This window comes from Pelobates fuscus, chromosome 2 (assembly GCF_036172605.1).
Source record: "Pelobates fuscus isolate aPelFus1 chromosome 2, aPelFus1.pri, whole genome shotgun sequence".
NCBI classification, from domain to species: domain Eukaryota; kingdom Metazoa; phylum Chordata; class Amphibia; order Anura; family Pelobatidae; genus Pelobates; species Pelobates fuscus.
Window position 1 is genome coordinate 79,016,671 of NC_086318.1, and position 17,875 is coordinate 79,034,545.

The window sequence follows — 17,875 nt, forward strand, 5'->3', positions numbered from 1 at the left end:
TACTACTAAAGGACTCTTGCTGCTTCAGTTCCGTTTACTCCTTAAAGCTACAGTGCATATAACTGTGGACTTCATTTATCGTTTAATACTTAATGCTACAGTACCTGTATATTGGAATTAAAGTCAATACCAATTATTCCTAATAAATATTCGAACTATAAGAAATCTGCAGTTGTGTTCCTTCATAACAAATGTTTAAACGTGACACGCGTCCATCTTGGTCAGCGCCTAAACCACGCCCCCCAATTAAAACTTTTTCAGTGTTTATTCTTTATTGAATTTTTCATAGACAGGAAATTCAAAACGAAAAGGGGGGAAAGAAATCCCAAAGATTGCACGTTGGATACATGTGAACAGGTGTACAAGCCTTGTTGACATTAGTTGGTGGAACTCGGCTATATGTATAGCATACAATGTACATTAACATATAAAATATCTAGCATTGATGGACACGATCGTATGAGATCTCTGGAACTCAAGGGTGGTAGTACATCCTCTACAGTTGAGATTTGTATTTTCACGGTGGGAGGGTGTAGAGGTAATGTTTAACCCCTTAAGGACCAAACTTCTGGAATAAAAGGGAATCATGACATGTCACACATGTCATGTGTCCTTAAGGTGTTAAGGGCTATTGGTGTTAAGTAGTTTTAGTCCTGCCACGACTACGTGGATTCACAGGCCAGTTCCCCAGTTGGTCTAAAGGACCCAGTATGTTGCCAGGTTTTAGAGAGCGGATATGAGAACTATACAATTATAGGAGGGTAAGGGGGGAGAAGAGTACAAGGTATTTAATAGGTGGGAAAAGAATAAGGAGAATGGAGGGGGTAAGGGAGGCCTGGTCTAAGATGTTGGTCTGGTTATGTCCATGAGGCCTGTGCTTTATCAAATTTGTTTAAGGAGCCTAGAAGACTATGGGTAATTTCTTTGTATTGGTTTGCCACCTCAATTTTTGATTTAACTTCCGTGATTGAAGGGATTTTCATAGCTTTCTAGTGGTGTGCAATTGCTGTTTTAGAGGCTATAATAATGTGCTGAAGGAGAACCTTTTTTAGGTCCCTTTATGGAGGGAATATATCCAGCAGTAGTGCCTCCGCATAGCCAAGTATGATGAAGGAGGTGGTGCATAGGATGAGTACTGAAACTTTGCCCAGAAGTTATGTAACAGAGGTCATTTTCAAAAAGTGTGCATTAGGGTACCTACTTCTTTGCCACATCTCCAACAGTTTTTTGAAGATTCTAGGCAAATATGCGATAGCCTTTTTGGAAACCAGGTACCACCTCATGAATAATTTTCTATATCCTTCCCAGTGTGCAGAACAGAGTAAGGTCTTTAGTTGCTTGTTGCCATGTGTCCAGTTAGAATTATTTCTGTTTCCCATGAAAGCATGTATGGGAGCTTTTGTTTGCCGAATGATTAGCCATTAGGCTATTACAAAGTGAAAGCGGTTTTAGGAGCATTTCCTCATGAACAGTGCCTTTCAAAAGGTACGGTTGTGTTGGTGTTGATTATGGCTAGCCCCTGGAGTGCAAGATGTGTTTTACACAAATATATGTAAATATTTCTTTAGAGGGCAGCTTATAGCTGGAGGTTAGGTTATGGAGCATGTTGAGTTTGCCTTCTGTGTATAGGTGGTGCACTTGTGTTATGCCTGCATTTTTCCATGCTGTTGGGAAAGGTCTGGAGTAAATATATTTAAGGAGGACAGATGTGCCAAGATTAGATGGTGTAAATTCCTTATGAGAGGCAGAGCTTTTTTCTGCCAGATGGCGGGAGTATGTTTTGTTGTTGTTAGCATGTTAGTTAGCTGTGGGGTATGTTTATTTGGATCCTTATCAGCTGCAAGAGGTTAAATAGGTATATGTGTGAATTTTCCATGCATGCCCAATGGGACTGGTTAGTGCTGCATAGTAGAGACAGTGTTTGAGCCATGGAAGATGCTATATAATAATTTTTTACAGCAGATACTCCCAAGCCTCGCAAATTTGGGGGTAACTTTGTTGATAGGTGGGAGATCCTCAGAGGCTTTTTTTTTATAAATGTAGGACAGTTTTTTTGTAATTTAGCCAGGGCCATATTGGGGAGTCGGGGACAGGTATTGGGCGTATAGACATTTTGATGAAGTGGAGTCTACCTTTCCAGGAGAGTTCAATGTTGCCCCAGTTTGCTAAAGTTTGCTCTAATTTGTTGAGTAGTTTATGTTTTATGGTTGTGTGTAGGTTGACTGTAATCTGGACTCCTAGATATAGATTGCGGTTCTTCTCCAGTCAAAGTCGTATGAATCTTTTAGTTGTGATACTGTGTCGTGTGGAATCCCCAAAGGTAGGGCTTGAGTAAAAACCCTTTCTGCCACTGCAGCCAAAATCACCTTCCATGAAATTCCAGAATTTCACTGCTTAATCGTCTAGTTCTACCAGTATTTATGTCCATTTGTCCCACTTACAATGGCTAATACACAAGTCTGTGTCAACTCATCATTGTTGACACGGTCAGGTGTAATTTCAACCTACAACAACCTACAACCTTAGTGCAAATATGAGTACACAGTACATGCTTTCACAATACAAACACGGACAGATAATAAGGAAAGGAGAATGCCTCATTATTAGGTATCAGTTTTATGGGGTTATGTTGGGTGCAGAGAAAGTCTCCAGGGTTTGTAAAATCACTTAAAACAAACAAAACAATGGTCCGTACCTCTGGCTTTATAAATACAACTACTGAAATAACTTGTATAGACTATGTTGTTTGGAGTGTCCTTTTATTTTTATTATTTAAGGGACACTCTCACCTGTGACCTCTTTGCACACAAGACTTGTCAGATTGTATGATGGCATAAGTGAGTAGTAGTTATCCTTATCTAACTCTATCGTTCTACTGCAAATCCATTTTTACTTTTTCCATGTTTCTTCAGCTTCTGGAGACGTTATTTGCCAGGAACTGCATTGATCATAATGTCTAAGAGTAGAGGACCACAAAATTTCACATATCATCTTGTGCATCAGCAATATGATGCCATGGCAGAATATGATGGTGGAAGCTCAACCCATTGCCACATATTGGCAAAATGTGGGTCCTACAAGTTACGACCGACCACATTGTCTCATGTACATCACCTAAGAACTACCTTTTTACATGAGTTCTTGATAAAGAAATCTGTATGAAAGACAAATGGTATTGCTTATTGTCCTATATTACCCTGCCACATGTTTACATTAATTTATTTCTTAATTCATTTGCAGATATATTAAAAGTGCCTTATTGGTGTATACTGGCAGCAAAACAAATATTTATAACATCTGCCATCTTCTGACTTCAGTTAGCCTGCATCAGGTTTCAATGGCTGAATGTTTTAATTATTTCAGATTTTTTTTGTTAATCTTCACAATCTTAGCATCTTTAAGCACTTTACGCTGTTATGCCCTATATGAAATATTTATAAAGCAAAAATATAGTGAACAAAATCAAATCACGTCACTAGGCTGCCGCTGCCGCATGAGCCAAAGAGTGAGTTAAACAAAATTAATGACAATGCCGTAAACAAATAAAATAAAGGAACACAATACAAACGTTGGAAAGGATATATTAAATATATGTTAATGGGCTTTCTTTTAGAAAAAGGAGGGAAAAAGAGATGCGTATTGCATGAGTCTTTATTGTAGCAGAAGCTAGCCAAATTAATTTCAATTTGTAGTTGGAGCAGACATAACAGGGTATGATTATAAGATTAGTCAAGAGAGGAGTTATATGAAGTAAATATAGCTGTAGATAGGGAAGGTTGTTGCTTGACTTGGGATAAATTACCGTAATTATATTCCATTGTCTATTTTTATTTTTTTATCAACTCATCGACTGCCAACAGAACCAGCTATTTTTCCACAAGCTGACAAACACCTTCCTTTTGTTTAAATTCTATTGTCGTTTTTTTTTTATTTATTAACTCTTCAACTGCTAACAGAACCAGCTTTATTCCACAGGCTGACAAACACCTTCCCTTTGTTTAAATTCTATTGTCGTTTTTTTTTATTATTATTTATTAACTCTTCGAATGCTAACAGAACCAGCTTTGTTCCACAGTCTGACACACACCTTCCTTTGTTTATTTGTCAGCATGCTTTAAGCCCATTGCCTGGCAGCCATATCCTATCGACAAGCATTTCATTTTCCTGTGTTCTGGAAGATTTTCCTAAATGTGCTGTGTACATGTTTGATTCTCTGCGTGCACCCACACTGGGTCAGGGTTTTTTTGTGTTTGTTTGAGGAAATCGTTCGTGAGAAGAATGTTAAGCAGATTGGATTAGTGTTGCCGCCTTGGTACAGACACGAGGGTTCTTAAATGTAGCCTAATCCACCGATGAACCTGTGAATTAGACATTTGCTGAACTGCAGGTGCCATGGGCAGAAAAAAAAGGTTAAATGTGAAGTTAGTAGTTAGGTACTTAGTTCAGTTTATGCTAATAAATGGAGCTGTGAATATAATGTCAGAGTTGTGCTTTGTGATTGAAAATCCTAAGGTTTGTCTAGAGTGCATTAACATATGCAGTGAACATTAATGAGAAATACTTACACCACCTAGTGGATAAATGAGGTCTGTACACAATATAATCTAATGCTTTTATGTTAATTCCTACGCACCATCTTAATTATCTGTATTCTTTGCTCAGTCTATATACTTGATCGGATAATACAGCTTTACTGAGGTATATTTGCATAGCAGTTATCAATAACGTTTCCTATAGGAAGCAGATGCAGGAATAGATTCACATACTGCATTGTCAGCGCTTTGGACAGGCAGAATATTGGGGTGATTACTAGTTTATATGTGGCGTTTTTTTTCGTATCAGATTCACATCCTGTTCAAGGTAGAACAACTACTCATCATACCTCACCATTTACAATAACAAAAAAAAAATGTGGGTATATAAACAAGCCTAGGGTCATAATAATCAGCTCTGGAAATATATCTAGATCAGGACTGGGCAAACAGTAGATCCCCAGATGTTCTGGAGCTTCAAGTACCATGATGCTTTGCCAGCACTTAGAATGGCAAAGCATGACAGAAGTTGCGGTTCTACAACATCTGGGGATCTACCGTTTCTCCAGCCTTAATCTAGACAATAGACGCCAGCCCTACTTGGCTGTCATGGAACCTTATAAACTGTTACATATCTGATATCCAGCTGCATCAAGGTAACGTGAACCTCAGCAGACACTAGTGCAGGCTGGTGTCAGCCAATCTATTAGTAAAATAGATTAAGTGATACTTTAGAAATAGAATGGCTGACACCAACCATTTGCCAAGCTTTCTGAAGGCTTTGTGCTGATCACTTAAGAGATAAAGATAAACTTAAGTAATAAGTATAAAACCTAGAGAAAGCTTCATTGATTAATCCAATTATAGGCTTCTCTTTACAGTGAGGGAAAAAGGGTATTTGATCCCCTGCTGATTTTGAACATTTGCACACTGACAAAGAAATGATCAGTCTATAATTTCAATGGTAGGTGTATGTTAACAGTGAGAGACAGAATAACCCCCCCCAAAAATCCTGAAAAACGCATGTCAAAAAAGTTATAAATTGATTTGCATGTCAATGAGTAAAACAAGTATTTTACCCCTTCGAGGTAATACGTTTCTTGTAGTTGGCCACCAGGTTTGCGCACATCTCCCACTCCTCTTGTTGCCTTGGCTGTGTGTTTTTGGTCGTTGTCATTCTGGAATACCTATCCACGACTCATTTTCAATGCCCTGGCTTAGGGAAGGAGGTTCTCACCCAAGATTTGATGGTACATGGCCCCGGCCATCGTCCCTTTGATGCGGTGCAATTGTCCCCTTAGCAGAAAAACACCCCCAAAGCATAATGTTTCCACCTCCATGTTTGACGGTGGGTGTTCATGGGGTCATAGGCAGCATTTCTCCTCCTCCAAACATGGCAAGTTGAGTTGATGCCAAAGAGCTCAATTTTGGTCTCATCTGACCACAACACTTTCACATAGTTCTCCTCTGAATCATTCAGATTTTCACTGGCAAAGTTCAGAGGGGCCTGTACATGTGCTTTCTTGAGCAGGGGTACCTTGCAAGTGCTGCAGGATTTCAGTCCTTCACGGCATAGTGTGTTACCAATTGTTTTCTTGGTGACTATGGTCCCAGCTACCTTGAGATCATTAACAAGATCCTCCCGTGTAGTTCTGGGCTGATTCCTCACCGTTTGGCTGATTCCTCATGATCATTGAAACTCCACAAGGTGAGATCTTGCATGGAGCACAAGTCCGAGGGAGACTGACAGTTACTTTGTGTTTCTTCCATTTGCGAATAATCACACCAACTGTTGTCACCTTCTCACCAAGCTGCTTGGCGATGGTCTTGTAGTCCATTCCAGCCTTGTGTAGGTCTACAATCTTGTCCCTGACCTCCTTGGACAGCTCTTTGGTCTTGGCCGTAGTGAAGAGTTTGGAATCTGATTGATTGATTGCTTCTGTGGACAGTTGTCTTTTATACAGGTAACAATCTGAGATTTATTTGTTTTTATTTATTTATTATTGCTATTTATAAAGCGCCAACAGATTCCGCAGCGCTGTACAATTAGTGGAGAAACGTACAATATACACAGACAAATACAAGAGGTAAGAGAGTGCTCCTAATCTCAGCTCGTTACCTGCATAAAAGACACCTGGGAGCCAGAAATCTTGCTGATTGATAGGGGATCAAATACTTATTTCACTCATTGACATGCAATTCAATTTATAACTTTTTTGACATGTTTTTTTCTGGATTTTTTTTCTCTCACTGTTAAAATACACCTACCATTAAAATTATAGACTGATCATTTCTTTGTCAGTGGACAAACGTTCAAAATCAGCAGGGGATCAAATACTTTTTTCCCTCACTTTATGTTTAGCCTGTTTTATGATGGTTTTTTTGTCATATTTTGTTCTCCTGGTTTTTCTTGCTCACTAACAATTCCACCTTTTATCGTCCACTGTAGGTTACCATGGGCTGTACTGTGAGGAGGAGTACAACGAGTGTCTGTCTGCCCCATGTCAGAACGGCGCTTCCTGTACAGACCTTGTCAATGGGTACCGCTGCGTTTGTCCCCCAGAGTATGAAGGTAAATTATATTCAGTCAGGTTTTTAAGGCTGGGCTTAACTTTTGTTTTGTGAGTTAAAAACATGTTTCTTACCAAACAATGCTTACACATTACTTTCAAAATGTGCCTGTGGCTTTAGAAACATGAACCCTTTAAAATGGCAATCTAATCCTTACTGAACACGTTGAATGGAGTACTGTTACATTCAGTGGCGTACACACGATCCATGGGGCCCCAGTGCATTCCCCCATTCACGCTTTTTCTGCGCGGGCCAGGGGTCACAACACATGGTGGCGGGCACCTGGTCGCAGTTCTGCAACCGCAGTATGTACACCAGTGCATGCATATACACATACACTTAAAGGACCACTATAGGCACTCAGGCCACTTGAGCTCAATGAAGTGGTCTGGGTGCCAGGTCCCTCTAGTTTTAACCCTGCAACTGAAAACTGCTATGTTTCACTGAGGGTGAATCCAGCCTCTAGTAGCTGTCTCACTGACAGCTGCTAGAGGCACTTCCGCTATTCTCACTGTGAAAATCACAGTGAGAAGACGCTGGACCTCCATAGGAAAGCATTGAGTAATGCTTTCCTATGGGTGGTTTGAATGCGCGAGCGGCTCTTGCCGCGCATGCGCATTCGGAGCTGAGAGGCGGATCGGGGAGATCCCCAGCGCCAAGGGAGCCCAGCGCTGGAGAAAGGGGTTTTAACCACACACACACACTCGCATGAACAGACGCATACACACTAGCTAACAGACACACACATTTACTGGCAAGCATACATACACACTCACTGACAGACAGACACACATACACACTAACAGACACACACAAACTAATACAATCAGTAGCATACACACACAGTAACACACTCACTGACATACACACACTCATTGACACACAAACTAACACACACACTGACACTCACTAGCAGACACACACTCAATAACAGACACACACAAACTAACACAGTCAGTAACAGACACACACACAGTAACACACACACACACACTGACACACAAAAACTAACACACACACACACTAACACACATACACACTCACATTTTTTTAAAAACATTTTTAATCCCCCAGCCTCCCTACCTTTGGGAGTGCTGAGGGGATTCCAGCTTTCCCTAGGGTCCAGTGGGGCTGCTAGGCGGCCGTCCTGCAGGCGGCGAGGGAGCACTGATCCTCCTGTTCAGCTCCCTCGCGCGCTGCTTACTGATGCCGGAGCCGGAGTGACGTCATATTATGGCTCCGGCATCACTGCGGTGCTCACGAGGGAGCTGGGCAGAGAGAGCTCAGGGGAGAATGCTCCTTTGCGCGCGCGCCCGGTGACACCACTGCCAGCCTCGGGGGGCCCAGAGGTGGCCAGTTCCTGGGCCCCCCAGGAGAAGAGGCTGGCAAACTGGCGTACATACCCGGGTCGCAGGGCGGCCAGGCCCCTGCGACCACGGTATGTACTCCAGTGGTTACATTCTGCAGTCTGATGGAGCCTCCTCTGGAATGCAAGCATTAAAGGAGATCTGAGTACTGTTAATTATGGTAACTACAACAGAGATTTAATTTTTATTTTTTTTTAAATAAAGATAATCAGTTCAAGGCAGAATAATTGCATAGTGCAGTCGGCAAGACTAAAGAAAATAAAGGCCAATTGCAAATATATAAACTATATAATTGTGCATTTCGGATTTCAACCAAAGCAAGATTTGTCCAAATTTTGGGCGAATTCCATAACTGCAAATCGCTATATGGCCGAATCACGAAACAAACTAAACGAACAATGGAAGAGCTATTTAGTTTGTTTCGGGATTCTGGGACTTGTGCAGGACAAGTCTTGTACGTGGATGCTTTCATAGGGATGCAGAAACTTTAATTTAATTTCTGAAGAAATATGGAAACACCATGGAAACGTGTACTTTTGGAAAAGGGTAACTAAATTGCTTCTTTTTTTTTTTAAGTCAGGGACTCTTGTAAATAAAAATCATACTACAGGGCTGTATTTATATTTTGAATGAATATTAATAATGCATAAATATGCAAATATAACAAGTAAACATAATTAACAAGATCACCCTTTATCCAGAATTTTCCCTGAATCAAATGCGTAAGTAGACTAAATAAGGCAAGGCTGCACCTTCTCAAGCTTTTTGAAGCTTTGGTAGGGAAGAAAAGCAATATGTGAATTATTATTATGCTATTTTAAATTCTATGTGCTATTACATCAGCATAGCTAATTTCCACAATTTATTATTGCTATGATTTATCTGACATTCTTTGTTTCTGGTCTTGGAATGCATTAAAAGGCAATCTCACACATGGAGAAGACGTGTCTTCATTTGGTAACCATTATCAGAACCCCCCTCCCCATGAGTTTCAATTCCTTTTAAATGAGTTCTATATTAAGGATGACATGCAGCCAGAAGGAGGAGGGTGCTGCCCTGAAATATCTGTTTGATCTATACTCTACATCTAGTGTATTATGCAGATTAATGCAAAGATATAGAGTAGACAAAAAAAGCAAGCTCAGGAGTCAGGACATCTCTTTGGTTTGCATTAACATGAGGACACATTCATTATAACAGTTCATAAATGTCTCTTCAATACTCATACAATCAAATGGAACCTGAAAACTCTGTAACACAAAAGACCACAGTGTCTTTGCAGCACCATTCCTTATAACACATGTTAAACATGTTTATTAGGATTAGGGGCTATCAGCACTTAAGACGTTGTATAAATAAAAGACCTGACATTGTATACCACGGCATCTTCAGTGGAACATCTGGTGACCTCAGAATTGTCATTATGGTCAAAGTGTCAGTGCTATATACCTTGTGCTTTTTTATTTTGAAAAACAGAAGTTGTTTATTCAATAAAGATGTTAGAAATGATGTTCAGCATGAAGGATAACACTAGAAATTTAATAGATAAAATAAATGGAGCTGGAATAGCTGAGCATAGCTCCTGGAGGTATCTTCATCCTGGCCTGCTAACTATTGACAAAGATCACATGGATATGTGGCAATGTGATTTGGAAAAGCATGGAAATCTAGCCCTGATCAACCAAAATAATTCCTATGTTCTTTCTAGTTGGTGTAACAAGTGGCAAAACCTTCTGTGGCGATTCTAATGAAAATGGTCCTGGGATAGCCAGTACTACGACTACAAGTGCCTGAGATGTATTCAGTCAGCACTTTGCGCTGGTCCTGGCCTTATGAGTCCCTTTTGGGTCTGTGTCTGCCAAGTGTAGGCGCTGTAGAAAGGTCCCCTGGTCTCCTCCCCTGGAGGAGGGTAAGGTAATTGTTTCTTCTCCCTGCTGAACTATTAGTGAGCCGTCTACCCCCCACCTATACTTAATTGCTGCTTCTCGCAGCCGTCTTGCAACTGGTGCCAGTTGCCTCTTCGGTGCCCGCACATTGAACGGGAAGTCTCCATAGATTGCTACAGTGCAGTCCTCAAAATGGACATTACCAAGCTCTCTAGAGCAGGAAATTATAGCGGACTGAGCCGCAATGTCTTTTGTCACTGCGATGATGTCTCTTGGTGCATCTGCTGGGGCAGATGTGGCTTTGCGGATCCTGAACGCCGAAGTGACAATCTCAGGGTCTGCACCTCTCTTGGCACCCATGTGGGTCAGTAGTCGCCGGAGGAAGGGCAGTAGAGCATCTCCTATGATTCGTTCGGGCATCCCTCTGAGGCGGATATTCTTCCTTCTATGCTGTGATTCCAGCACCGTCACGGTCCTGGTAAGTTTCTGGACTTGTTGAGCGAGGTCCTGGATTTCGTCTTGGGTGGTCTGCAGCCTTTGTTTCCTGGCTTCGTCTCTGGACTCCAGGTCTGTAAGTCTTTGACGCAAGGTCCCCAGCTCAGTTTGGGTGCCTAGCAGGTCTGCTTTCCACATCTGTCTCATTTCCAGCAGTAGGGTTTTAATGTCCCTTTTTGACAAGTCTTCATCCGACAAGTCTTCATCCGAGTCAGACTTATAGGTGCCGCTTGCCAGGGGAGACACAGGAGTATCTTCTTAATCACGGGTTGCTTCTGAGGCCTTGTCTTCACTCATCTCCGCAGGCGCCATCTTAAGAGCAGCCCGCAGGGTAGGCCTTTCAAATGAAAGCCTAGTATCAGGCAGTTTTGATGTTTCTGGGATGCAGATTTTTTTGTTTTTTCACACCATAGTGTCTTTTGGGTGGGGGTATTGAGGTGTGAGGCCTGTAGGATCGTTTTAAATACAGTAGTCTGCTGTTTCTTAAAATCTTTAACAGAGCTCCACACAAACATGTCTGTCATGCTGCTCAGTCAGCAACGCCTCCCATATCTTCCACATATCCATGCAGGCCGCCGTTAAGTCTCTGTGGAACAGTAAGTCTTATGTTGACATCGAAGCCTGGTCCTCACCTGGGGAAGCTTGGTCTAAACTGTCATTAAATAACTTATCTGTGGAGTCTACAGACTCTGTGAGAAAGGCATGGACCCAGCAAGATCCTGAGATATTTCTGGGAAATAATAATGGACACAGTAGGATCTTAATGTATTTTTAAGAAAAATTAAAACAACCTAACTTCATTTTGAGTACATGGCTCCACTTAACATTAGTCATTGCTACATTTGTCATGTCAATGTGCTAAATATACACACTCCCACCTTTCACTTCATTTAGTTTACCACATTCGCATGACCAAGAGGCAAATGATACATCACCAACATTGCTCCTGAAAGCTCTGTTTTAAAATAGAAAGAGCTAAAAATGGAGCCCGGATCCAACAACAAATCTTGCACAGTGTTAATTAAATATTAAAAATTCAATTTCTATATTGCTGTAAAAAGCATCTGCTTACTTCACCACTCCCACCACCATCATCGTATCCGTACTAAAACCATTCCATGTGGGAATTCAGCAAATTCAGGTAATTCATTCTGCAAGGATCTGGGATACTTCACAGCTAATTTGCATAAGATACACAAGAGAGACAACATAAGGAGCATTGGGACAAACTCCTTATAAATCTTGGTTAGGATAATCTTTTTATAGATGCACATTGTGTGGCAGTTCTTTCTCAACGTGCCAACAGTTTCCTTGTGCTTTTGTATTATACATTTCTTGTATTATTCGATGTTGCTTCAAGAAAGTTCCAGACAAGAATACCAGAGACTTTTGTTCTAAACTATGGTTAGATTTATCAGTAGGATTATTTTTATGCAGTCAGAATTGTATTGTTTTCAAATCAGGTATTTTTGTCTACATGTTGCATTCACTTTACAAATTAGGGCTTGGTTTCAGCCTTGTCACTACATCTTACTGTCCAGTCATACCTCGCCAAATGCCTGTAGCTGCTGTGTGTAGCGGCTGGTTACCAAGTGCTAAGTTTTAACAGTAGTGACAGGGAGATATTATTATTATTTAAGGCAGCCACTAACTTCTACTTAGTGACTGTTTTATGACTGATTTCCAAACCTGTCACTAATTATTACTGTTTGATGTGGACAGCTGGAGTTTATCAGCAGCTAAATCCCTATATATAATATTGGAACAAAAAGTCCTGTTTCAAACCTGTCGCTATGTTCTACTGGCTATCCGCTATTTGCCTGTCAATTCTGTGTTGTAAGGTTACCTATGTTTCCATACCCTCATCAGGGATGATGCAGATTGCCACGTGCCTTCTTACCTGCACCATTTTGGGATAAATTGTATGCTACTGTTAGGATTACTAGTTGATCCAACACGTAGAATAATATCACACCTAGGACTAAAGGGCCATAGAATGGCCGGACTTAACGTACCAGAGAATAGTCAAAATACTTGCCGAGGTCAGGGACACAGAAGGAGACACAACGATGATGGAAAGCCAAAAGTCAAGGATATCAGAAAACAGGGAAGTTAAACAAAGCCATAGTCAATAACCAGAAACAAACGCTCAGGAACACACTCTCGGACAACCAGTAAGGGAAACCATGAGAGGTCAATGAGGAAAGGCAAGAAATTAGTTTAAATAAGTCTCCTTCAAATCCGAGTGGCCATACCCGGCCTCTGACCCCAAAACGTGCGCGGGTCTCCTTTCCGTGATGTCATACGCACGCCGACGTCGTTAACACCGTGAGTGCAGATGCCGCAGTAGTCAGACACCACGGTACAGGTCTGCTGACCAGCATCTCCACCAGCGCCCGGAAGGTTGTTATTCCCAGAGACACCACAAGGTGAAGATGAACATGTGACATTACTCCCCACCTGAAGACCGCCTACGGGGCGGGCAGGACCAGGTTTGAGGGGAAATTTGGCATGGAAATAACGAATCTTGCGACCAGCATGAATATCAGAAGGCGGAACCCAAGAACGTTCGGCAGGCCCGTACCCACGCCAATCAATCAAATACTGCAAGGAACCGCGAGAAAACCTGGAATAGATTATGGAAGAGACTTCATACTCTTCCTGTCCAGAAACAACCAACGGAAGAGGAGGAACACTTGGGACACTATATCTATTGCAAATGAGCGGTTTGAGCAAAGAAACATGAAAGGTATTAGGAATACGTAAGGAGGCAGGGAGAGCTAGAGAATACGAAACAGGATTAATTTTTTGAAGGATATGAAATGGACCACGGAATCTGGGAGCAAACTTCATGTTAGGAACTTTCAGTTTGACGTTGCACGATGATAACCACATCCTCTCACCCACTTGGTGGCACCCTGCCGCTTATCTACCTAAAATTTGAAACAATCAGCAGCAGTTTTGAGAGCGGAGTGAACTTTGGTCCAAGTATCACGAATAGAAGCAAGGTGATCATCCAAAGCAGGGATAGCTGTGTCAGAGAAAACAGCCGGCAGAACAGTAGGATGATGACCGTTATTAACAAAGAATGGACTATGTCCCGAAGAGTCATGGCTAGCACTGTTCCTAGCAAACCTGGCCCAGGGTAGTAATTCGGACCAATTATCCTGAGTACTATTAACAAAACAACGCAAACACAATTCTAATGACTGGTTAGCCCTCTCAGCTGTGCCATTGGTTTGGGGATGGTAAGAGGCAGAAAATGACAATTCAGTGCCCAACTGTTTATTGAAAGCCCTCCAAAGCCGAGACACAAACTGAGAATCTCTGTCAAATACAATATTATGAGGAATGGCCTGTAGTTGGACAATTTCTCGTATAAAGATGAGAACCAGATCTTGAGAGGATGGCAATTTCGTGTGTGGAACAAAATGAGCCATCTTGGAAAAGCGGTCAACCACCATAAGGAGGCTCTACGATGAAATTCATGGATAAATGGGACCATAGAACTCTAGGTACGGGAAGTGGATACAACAATCCACATGGACGTTTATGAGGTACCTTAGAAACTGCACAAACTGAACAGGCCTGCACATATTCTTTAACATCTTTCCTGAGAGAATCCCACCAAAATGATCTCAGGATCACGGTTATGGATTTATTAATGCCTGAATGTCCAGCAGTCAAGTTGTTGTGGAACACCCTCATGACATTCTCTCTTTCAACCAATGGAACAAATAATTTATCTAGTAGTTTATTGCATGGTGCCTGAGACTGAGCCTCCATGATAGCGCCAAGCAAATAAAGAAAGACCAGTGGAAGCAATGATACACTCAGGTCGAACAATAGGGGATGTCTCTTGTACTGATTCAGTATCAAACTGTCTAGATAAGGTGTCCGCTTTCATGTTTTTTTGGGACCAGGTCTGTAAGTTACAAGAAAGTTAAAGCAAGATGGAAACAAAGACCATATAGCCTGTCTAGAAGACATACGTTTAGCATACCCTATATAAGCCAAATTCTTGTGGCCATTGCATAACCCGAAGGGCATAACAAGGTACTCATAGTGCCCACTTCTAGTGTTAAATACCGTTTTCCACTCATGATTTTCCTTAATCCTTACCAAATTGTATGCACACCTGAGGTCAAGTTTAGTAAAGACTTTAGCACCCTGGAGTCTGTCAAACAATTCGGAAATGAGGGGAATATAATTGGCATTTATAATGTCGATCTTGTTTAATGCCCTGTAGTCAATGCATGAACGTACCTGCAGTAGCAGGTGAGGGTGATTTACGTATGTGGCCTTAAGGAATCTTTGATGTACTCATCCATTATTCTACTCTCCTGTGGCGATAAGGCATACACTGCTCCCTTGGGTGGCATAGCACCAGGTAGCAGATTTATGGAACAGTCCTAAGATCTGTGAGGAGGTAGAATATTTGTCTGACTTTTACTGAATACTTCCTTAATCTCCCAGTATTGTATGGGAACTTCGGAGACCTGAGGCATAGTAGTGGGTAATGTAATGATGCCCACTCTTTTGGTAATGTGCAATATACAGCTCTCAGTACAGTCCTTGCCCCTTTCCAATATTTCCCCTTTTGCCCAGTCAATATGAGGATTGTGCTTAATAAGCCAAGGAAATCCTAATATGATGGGACAAGAAGGAGAAGCAATTATTTGGAATGTTATGTCTTCCCTGTGTAAGGCACCAATGGAAATGTTAATGGGCAATGTGTTGTGGGTAATCAAGGGTTGAGAGAGAGGTCTCCCGTCAGTAGCCTCAATGGCCACAGGTGATGCTTTCTCCTTGATAGGTACAGAATGTTTTTTGACAAAATAGACATCAAAGAAGTTTCCTGACGCACCTGAGTCCATCAGGGCTTTACATGAAAATTTATTTTTGTTATATTTGGCCGTAATATCAAGGAGGAATCTATTTTTGTTATTCCCAGAGGATGTATCCATCACATCTGAGACCTGTCCCCTTAGGGTTCTTAGGTGCGGAAGTTTTCCGGACGTATGGGACAAGCACTCCTTATAGGTCCTTTTTTACCGCAGTATAGACATAGACCCTCTTTTCTCCTATATTGTCTTTCTGCCTCTGACAGTCTAGTGACCCCCAACTGCATAGGTTCGGGTACAGAGAGGTCGGGTACAGAGAGGTCAGGAACAACAGGTCTGGAAAACCGAGGTGCTAATGATATAGCCATACGTCTGGTTCTATTACTGGCAGTTTCTCTGGTTCTAAGTCTATTATCAATCTGCATGACAAATGTGATAAACTCATTTAATCTTTTAGGTAGGTCTCTGGCAGCAATCTTATCCAGAATTGCCTCAGATAATCCTTTATTAAATGCAGAGATTAACCCGCTATTAGTCCAGTCTACCTCAGAAGCCAAGGTGCAAAATTCTATGGCATAATCTGAAATAGACCGGTTCCCTTGTTTGAAATGCATTAGGGCAGTGGTGGCGTCATCCTTTCTGCTTAATGGTTCAAATGTGCCCCTTGCTCTCCCACCTACCCACTGTGCCCCTTGCTTCCCCACCTACCCACTGTGCCCCTTGCTTCCCAGCTACCACCATTGTGCCCTCTCTCCCCCAGCTACCACCACTGTGCCCCCTCTACCCCAGCTACCACCGCTGTGCCCCCTCGCCCCAGCAAGCTTATCTGTGCACTGCGCCCCAGCTACCTACTGTGCCCCCCTGCTTCCCCACCTAGCCTAACTGTGCTCCTGCTCCCCCAGCTACCCACTGTGCCCCTGCTGCCCACCTAGCCTAACTGTGCCCCCATGCTCCCCACCTACCCACTATGCCCCACCTACCCACTGTGCCCCTTACTCGCCCACCTACTCACTGTGCCCCTTGCTCCCCCACCTACCCGCTGTGCCCCTTGCTCCTCAGCTACCACCACTGTGCTCCAGCTACCACCACTGTGCCCCCAATCTCCCAGCTGCCACCGCTGTGCCTTCTCACCCCCAGCTAGCTTAACTTTGCCCCTGCCCCCCCAGCTACCCACTGTGCCCCTGCTTCCCCACCTAGCCTAACTGTGCCCCTGCTCCCCAGCTACCCACAGTGCCCCTGCCCCCCCACCTAGCCTAACTGTGCCCCCTGCCCTCCCACCTAGCCTAACTGTGCCCCCTGCCCCCCACCTAGCCTAACTGTGCCCCCTGCCCCCCACCTAGCCTATCTGTGCCCCTGCTCCCTACCTACCCACTGTGCCCCCTGCTCCGCCAGCTACCCACTGTGCCCCCTGCTTCCCCACCTAGCCTAACTGTGCCCCTGCTCCCCCCGCTGCACACAGTGCCCCTCCTCCCCACCTAGCCTAACTGTGCCCCCTGCCCCCCCACCTAGCCTATCAGTGCCCCTGCTCCCCCAGCTACCTACAGTTCCCCTTGCTTCCCCAGCTACCACCACTGTGCCCCCTCTCCCCCAGCTACTACCACTGTGCCCTTTCTCCCCCAGCTACTACCACTGTGCCCCCTCTCCCCCAGCTACCCTCTGTGCCCCTGCTCCTCCACCTTCCCACTGTGCCTCTGCTCCCCCAGTTACCCACTGTGACCCTGCTCTCCAACCTACAACTACACTACCCCTGCTCCCCCAGTTAACCACTGTGCCCCTGCTCTCCTACCTATCACTACACTACCCCTTCTCCCCCACTGTGCCCCATGTTCCCCCACCCACCACTACTTTACCTCTGCTCCCCCACCTACCAATACACTACCCTTGCTCCCACAGCTACCACCACTGTGCCACCTGGTCCCCCACCTACCACCATTGTGCCCCCTGATCCCCCACCTACCACCACTGTGCCCCCTGATCCCCTACCTACCACTACACTGCCCCTGCTCCCCCAGCTACCACTACACTACACACCTATTGACACACACAGTACATGGATAAAGGGGTATGATGGGGGGGGGGCGCTGTGAAGATTTTTTACACAGGGCGCCTTAGGGCCTAAGGCCGGCCCTGAGGTAGAGGTACTTTAGACAGAGGTGACATAGTCGGAGAAACCTCAGGCT

General features: G+C 43.4%; 1 protein-coding gene across 1 annotated transcript in view; it reads left to right on the forward strand.

Moving 5' to 3' along the window:
• The window catches only part of DNER (delta/notch like EGF repeat containing), a 236,853-nt gene that overhangs the window by 182,600 nt on the left and 36,378 nt on the right, over positions 1-17,875 (forward strand). The window contains exon 9 of the mRNA XM_063442306.1: positions 6,982-7,104. Coding sequence (XP_063298376.1) covers positions 6,982-7,104 — 123 coding nt within the window. The remainder of the gene's footprint in view (positions 1-6,981; positions 7,105-17,875) is intronic.